The sequence below is a fragment of the Pithys albifrons genome, chromosome 2 (genome assembly GCF_047495875.1).
Source record: "Pithys albifrons albifrons isolate INPA30051 chromosome 2, PitAlb_v1, whole genome shotgun sequence".
Taxonomy (NCBI): domain Eukaryota; kingdom Metazoa; phylum Chordata; class Aves; order Passeriformes; family Thamnophilidae; genus Pithys; species Pithys albifrons.
The window spans coordinates 28,006,668-28,014,199 of NC_092459.1; the positions used below are offsets into that span (position 1 = coordinate 28,006,668).

The following is a 7,532-nucleotide window of genomic DNA, read 5'->3' on the forward strand; positions in this document are numbered from 1 at the left end:
ATCAGCAGCATGACTCAACATAATGAAGCATGACCCATCATCAGAGAGGTACTCTGCAGGGGACTGTTGCCATGTAGGAATCGCTCTGGCCAGCCTCATGATATTGCAGTATCATATACCCAGGGCTGGGGGTCCCCCTGCTCAATCTGGAGACACTTATATCTGCATCTCCTGAAGCTACCTGGAATCACAGCTGACCTGGCAGGCACTCCCTGCCAGCCATTGAGTAAGCAGTAAAAATAAAACTTAGCTCAGCACTTCAAAAAGCATCTGTCCTAAGTCATTAGCCAAAAGTCACTCTAGCTCATGACTCTCAGCTGATCTTTATTCTTCAGAAACATCCAGTTCTGAGCTAACTATTTCTCTTATGATCTAATTAGCTTCTTAGCTGCATTTTGTCTTTTCCATTTCAGTGATATCATCAATATCTATGTAGAATAGCTTACGTGAAATGTAAAAGGAAAAGCACCTGAAGAACTTTGGTGGCTGGATGCAGTAAAGCCAGACCTTCAGGAATGGAATATGCATTTGAGGACCATTGCTTCACAGAGAAGCGTTCTTCCCAAAGGAAAAAAAAGGAGCCAGAAAATCAGGCTATGAAATTCTCTGAATGTTCCAAGCTTACTGATACAGTTTTATAAAATTACTATTTTGATTTTATAATTTATCATACTGTGTTTTTCATGTCAACTGTTAAAGTTGCCTGCAGTACACTGCTACCCCAAATATAAGCACTGTTCAGAAAACAGCTTCAGTTTTTATGTTGCCCTGCTTTCTATTGAGATGGGGATGCAGGAAAAGAGGTATCATTTCTGGATTCATAAGCTGCCTTCATGCAAATAAGTTCACTAGGCACAGGACTGTTCTCTGATGTGTTCAGATGGAATGAAAAGCTTTAAACCTGCTTACTTGCAAAATATGATGACTATATGCAACCTCTGTGTTGGGAATCGTCTGTGACCTATGCTAGCTACCAGTCTGGGCCCAGGAGTTGTTTAAAGACTGCTTATTAGTCTGCACCCAAACAGTACCACGGTCTTCTGTTTTAACAGTATAGGTGATCAAGTAGGGGCCTGGTGATGTCACACTTGCATTTGACAAGTTGAAGGTTTAAGATTTCTTCCAACATATAAAGAATACAAATCCTTTTCCCACACATAGAAATGTATCATGAACATATTTCTTAGTGCTAATACATTTTTTTAAGTTTTCCATTAAAGATAAGCGTAATTATTATCCAAATAACCATTATTAACTTTGTACTTACTAACTGGTGGACGCCTACAACATGTACATAGATGAAGTTGAAAAATAATGGGTTTACCATGCCCAGAGACAACAGGTATGAGTAATGACAGTTCCACACAAAGTTATTACACAAAGAACACTGTATTGATTCTTCATTCGTTTTTATGCTAGAAGAAGCACTGGCCAATAGGAATTTCTTTGGATGATGGGAGAAGCTAAGTAAAGACTTGTGTGCAATAATTTCTGTTCATAATGTGATAGACATCTTGCCCTTGGCAAGCATGCTAAGCAGCAAAAGGACCAAGTTACAATTCAGTAGCATTTTAAGGGAGCTCTTTAAGCTGTTCAAAGCACAAGCTATTGGTACCGTAAAGACTGAATCAGTAGCAGAGCCATGCCCATCCAATTAAGCTCTCATTCCCATGCCATAGTCGCTATAACATGGGCTTCTCTGCCTTGGTATAATCATCATGTGTTAATTCAAAAAGGTATTTTACAGTTGCCAACCTGCTTGTTGGGGGTCCCTCCCTAGTGATCCCACAGCACTTGGGCTATACCAGCCATCCAGCTCGGGCAAACCGTGCCGGCCATTTTTTCCAAAATCATTCTATTTACTCCTGCGCCACGTTTTAGCTCAGCAGGAGCCCCAGTGCCGGCGGCAGGGACCGAAGGGTGACCCCCTCTGTGAGGGCCCGGGCGCAGATACCGCGGCTTCAGCACCGCGGGCACGGACAGCTCCGCGGCGGCGCAGACGGCTCAGCCCTGCCCTGCCCTCCCTTTCCCTTACTTTGCCTTCCCTCCCAGACGCCACGAGGTGCAGCTGCTGCCCTCTGGTACCTCAGCAAATATTTACAACATCGTTAAATCCTCTAGGTGTGAATAAAGGGCAGAGTAGGGCGGCTGGAGGGAAATGCAGTTCAGGGCTGCTGCAATGCTTGGGTCTGAGCAAATCAGTGATATGCCCATGCCCTGCCATTAAAGATCATAGATGCTCACCCCTTCTCGACATGTTCTGCATAACTTGCTAACTCCTATAATGCTTCTCGGGCTTATACTCATCCCAAATTCATATGAATAAACGCAACCACATATTAAAGATTATGTGGAGGGTTCTGTTTCTCAAAAAAAAATTATTGGAAACAACTAAGGTGTGTCTCTCCTGTGCTGTTACCCTCAGCTACTTAATGCCAAGTTCACTTCTTCTGAGTGAGCGTACCGAGAGGGCACACTGTAAATAACAGTGGAGCAGAGCAAGAAGCTCTGGGTCAGTGACAAGAGGAGCAGCAGACTGATACACTAGACCACAGTCAGGATCAAGCTTTAATCCATTCTCTGAGCCAATGAGTCCAGTGTCAGGGGCTGCTCAAATACCACAGTGTATTAGCAGAGCTGATATAGGCTTGCTTACAAATTACTTGTGTGTACCACATACATGTCTCATTAGACACATCTATAGCAATAACTCTCATCTTTTTTAAAAATGAAAATGTATGTATATGTATGGCCAGACTTCATGAATGAAGATTTGAGAAGGGCTCTCCCCATGTGGGTGTGCCCTTCCGGCCTGTGCAGTGGATTTTTTAGGTGAGGCACAGCATGCACAGAACTGGTCCCACTGTTTAAGTCCTAAAAGGTGCCACGGCCGAGCTTGGACAGTGACAGTGAAGTCCCTGGGACTGTCTACAGCACCTGGTACTAACCGGGGCTGACCCTGCTGAGCATCCGAGATCTGACGGGATGGAATGGCAGGGAGGCATTGACTGCCAGGGGACAGTCCCCACTGAGACTCAAACTCAGGTCCTTGGGATTCAGAGTCCAGAGTGCTATCCATTACACCATGGGACAGCCCAAAAATTAAAATATGACTGCTTTGATACCCCAGTTTGTTTCTGAGCTAAGAAGCATGAGTTGAAAATCTGAGAATCTCCAACTTTTAGTGGAATGAAGATCCCATTCCCTGTCTGTGTTTGAATTCACATTCATGCATTAGAAGCCTTGATTTGTGTCTGGGATTAAAAGCAGTCATAGGTCCAGTGTAACCAACCACTTAAGCTCTAAACGAACTTAAACTGGTGGCCGCAAAGGTAGAAGCCAGCGAGGACTGCAGCAAGCAAAAGTTGTCAATGGTAACTGGAGTAAGACAGAAACACTTTACACTCCAGTTATTCCTAGCTGAAACAGTAGTCCAATTAATGGTCTTGCCAGTTAATTACTAAGTTCAGGCATTCTTAATTACATAAGGTGCTGGAACAGAATCCAGACTTGCCTAAATTTGGTAAAGACATCTCTACCCTGCTGTACTCTCTCTATTCCTTCACCAGCAGCAAGTCTGGCCTGTAAAGCACAAACAAAATTAGATGCCTAAATCCTGGCTCCTATCACCACTTAACTGTGACATGCTAAATAATAATTTTCAACTTTCATAGATTAAGTGACCATAAAACAGCAAGGAACATGCATGTACCAATTACTCAAACCCCCCAACCAAATAAAAACCCCTTACCACAGAATCAGAGCTGTTATCCTACCTCATCTCTGCAATCCTTACACATTTGGAAAGATCGCTTTGTGTCAATATTTTGAGAAAACTTTCCACCCTCTCCTACTGTTATTCTTTCCTCTTTCAAAAGCTTTTCAAATTAAGTGATCTAGCTGGTGGGAGGATCTACCCCTCAAACAATAAGATTGTTAAATATCTACACTTTAAAGCCAAACAATAAAGACATTACCTGGTTGGTATCCTGAAGTCTACATTGGGTCCCAATTTATAAGCCACTTGTAAAGGAGTGGAACCCACTACTCTCTCGATAATTCCTTGGGAAGCAGCTTTTTCTATTTGGAACTGAGAAATCAGGTCAAAGCCTAAAGGAAAAAATATATATGACTGTAACGTAGCATTCATTTTAATTTAATTAGAGAATTGTGCAGTCACAGAGCTGAATATAACATGATAAAGTTTCTGAACAGCAGCTTTTTCCCAAAAAAGTTGTGGTGCTACTTGCCTGGTAAGTCATCTTGGCCAATCCTGATTGTCGGGCAGTGTTCAATTCTGTGACTGGCACCCAGAATGACTGGTAGTCCTGCAAAAAAAAAGTGCATTTAGTACCCATGTGCCAGCACATTGCTTCAGATCACCTTAGAACATTAAGTGAAGCAACTGTAAGATTACTATGAATTAAATAAAGCTATAAATAATAATAATTAGAAGTATATATTAATTTAAATGTACTTAGTAAAGTGAGAAGTCTAAGAAAGTAAGCATCTGTTTTTAGAGAGCTCCAAATTTAAAAAGGTAACTTGATTAATTTTTTGATTTTTTTTCCCTCAAGCCTTTAAAGGAGAGTGTTATAAGAATTCTTCTCTTGCAGACCTGTGGACAAATAGTAGCAGTAGCATAAGAAGACCTGCTGTCTAAGGAGTTTTGGGGTTGGAACTTTTGGTGGTTTAAGCAAACTTTTAAAAAAACCCAGGACAGTTACCTAAATCAACAGTCTCCCTAGTCCCAAGAAAATTCAAACAAACCTCATGCCAACTAAAGAAATTATTGAGAAACTGTTGGCATCTTTTCCAGCCTCTCCAGTATTCCAAGTGTTCCCACGTTTCTCTGTACCACATTTGATCAGAAAATGATCATTTAAGAAATATAGGGTGGGGGCAAGAAGAACTTACAGACCTTCTTTGTTTACCAAAAAAAGAATGTAGCAGAAATTTGTCTGAGGAAACTAAAGTTAAAAATCCAATTTTACTCAATATTATTTGTCAAAAAGCCTTGTAATGAGGATAAGACCTGCTGGATTCCCCTAATTTAAGGAAGGGGAATTAAAAATAAACATTTATTTGAAGAGTTTAGTAGTCATGTACAAGTCTAATATCAAGTCAATATGGAAAATGTTAGGAGAATGTGGATAGGAAAGAGTGAAGAGTGGAAGTTGGAAGGAGAGGCATTTCTAACCAACAGAGAGCCTCTTGTGTGCTGTTAAGGCTCAACCCTAAATGTGGGTTTCCTTCTGAAAACACAGGCTTAAAGAGAACATTCAGGTTGACTTGTTACACTATAGAAAAGACCTCATTCTATATTATTTGATGGGACATATGATTGACATCCAGCCATTTACATTTTATGCCCAACAAATAAAGTTTAACCAGTTTATTGACACATAGCAGAAAAATATCTAACTAGAAGCACTGAAAGACAGGGAGAGGTTTGTGTCCTGTATCTATCACCTCTATCCAGATTTTAATTCTTACCTTAAAAATACATCTAATAGCAAGTTTAAAATAACACACTTAGCTCTTGCTTCTTCCCCTCTTTTTCATATGCATCCTTCCATCTATCCATCCATACATACACATAGACAGTTCTCCCTTTGTGAGATGGCTAGAATCCTAGAGAGGATTTTCATTTTGAATAAACACAGAGCAAGTCATTTGACATCCAAAATAAGAGAAAGATGAAATGCGAATTAACTGTCTCCTTACTTGATTGATGCTGAATGGTGGCTGAGATGAAAGACCACAGAAAAGTACACACGTAAAAGAAAGCTGCAATTTTCCTGTAAACAGAAAGAAAACTCCAGTATGAATCTGTAGTTTCTGACAGATTCTGTTATTACATTTCTTCACCAAGCCATGCATATTAAATATATTAAAAAGTTAAGGATTTACCAGCAGATTTGACAAGACAATTTCTTTGTCAATTTCTTTGACAAGACAATTTCTTTACATGAGAATTTTTATTTTTACCTTAAAATAAAATGTCTCAATAAAGCTCTCTCTATTGGTTGTTCCTTCATATAATGCTTTCATAACACCAAACAACAAAGGCAGCAGCTGGCAGGGACAGTTTTAACTGTTCTAATCTCTTTTCTACAGATGTCTCTAAATCCCACCTGTTCTCTTACCAGTGGCTTTTCATCTTCACTGCTGGCTTTCTTCACTTCTCTCATGTGCATAGATGGTGTATAAGGTCACACTCCCCTCCTCCCTCTCATTAGTTCCACACAGGAGTGCAGCAGTGGGTACAGACAGCTCCTCCTGCCCCTCACCGGACCCAGCAGAGAGGGAGGTGCAGCCTGCTGGGCTGGTTTTAATCTTGCCAAGGGAAGGAGGTGGAGGCTGCACAGAAGTGTGTCCTGGTGGGCTCTGAGGGCGGATCTCTGGAGCCAGTTGAGTATAAAGAAGCCAAGAGCACAAATAAAAAGCTGCTGCTTTCACCAGCATTAGGGTAGGGAGATTAAGAGAATGTGAGTTCAGCAATGCCATTCTATAAGTGTTGGAGTCTGCTCTTCAGACAGGCAGAGGAACAAATAATACATAGCAGGTTTGAAAAAGCTGGTGGCCCTGATGTGAGCATTGAGAACAAGGGGATCCCTGTCCTATAAAGAAGGCATTTCCATTTCTCACTGATCTACTAATCAGGTAGCCTAGCCTCGGGAGAAGCCTCTTTGCTAAGGTCCCAGTTGGTCCTTCTGAATAAAACAGATTATTTAAATGGGTTTTCATGGCTTAAACCCAAACCTTTCCAAGGAATAGCTGTAGGCATTACTAAGCAGACTCCTTTTGTTATCACTGATAAAGGACTCCCTTTCCATAGACTTACACACAAAGACATTTACTGATATTTGTTCACACAGATGTAAAAAGAGAGAAAGGAACTAAATTTTCTATGCATATAAAGACAGGAAAAAAAATTAAATAGCCAAAAGGTTCTGATAGCTACTACAGTCAAAATTCATGTATGTATGGAAAAGTGTGCTTTCCAGGTTGTGCTTACACATCACACTTTTAAGGTTTCATCTTCTCTAGATTATTAATATTCTAGTTAATAATAGTTTAATTTTTTTTAAGTGTGGGATATAACAAATGCAATAATCTTTGCCACAATGGACTCTCTGCTGCTGTCTGCTGAAAGTCTGGAGCAATAACTGAGTGATGAACTACCCCATTCATCCCAATTTGCTGTAAGTCACATTTCCAGTATCGGTAATTCCAGCATTAATATTGTTCACACTTTTATATCAATTGTCAGAAGGGGAGGGACAAACATGAACAGTTTACTGTGTATGATGTCTCATTTTAGTGCCTAAGCAAGCACATTTTGGGCGATACCATTTTTCCTCCCTTCAAGAGAAAGGTACACGCAGAGGCCCTTGCAGTCCAGCACAGTTGTGAACATATTGTATCAGTGCCCAACTTGTCACATGGAACCACTGCCAAAAAAAAAAATAAAAAAAATATTTGGAGAAATATCAATTTGATTTCACAATAAGTTTGTCCAAATCACC

At 40.5% G+C, this 7,532-nt stretch overlaps 1 protein-coding gene across 1 annotated transcript in view; it reads right to left on the reverse strand.

Moving 5' to 3' along the window:
- Window positions 1–6,163, reverse strand: part of COL9A1 (collagen type IX alpha 1 chain) — a 68,052-nt gene extending 61,889 nt beyond the window's left edge. Inside the window, exons 1-4 of the mRNA XM_071547830.1 lie at window positions 6,150–6,163; window positions 5,728–5,801; window positions 4,251–4,328; window positions 3,978–4,110 (exon numbers count right to left, since the gene is read on the reverse strand). Coding sequence (XP_071403931.1) covers window positions 3,978–4,110; window positions 4,251–4,328; window positions 5,728–5,801; window positions 6,150–6,163 — 299 coding nt within the window. The remainder of the gene's footprint in view (window positions 1–3,977; window positions 4,111–4,250; window positions 4,329–5,727; window positions 5,802–6,149) is intronic.
- Window positions 6,164–7,532: the final 1,369 nt, after the last annotated feature.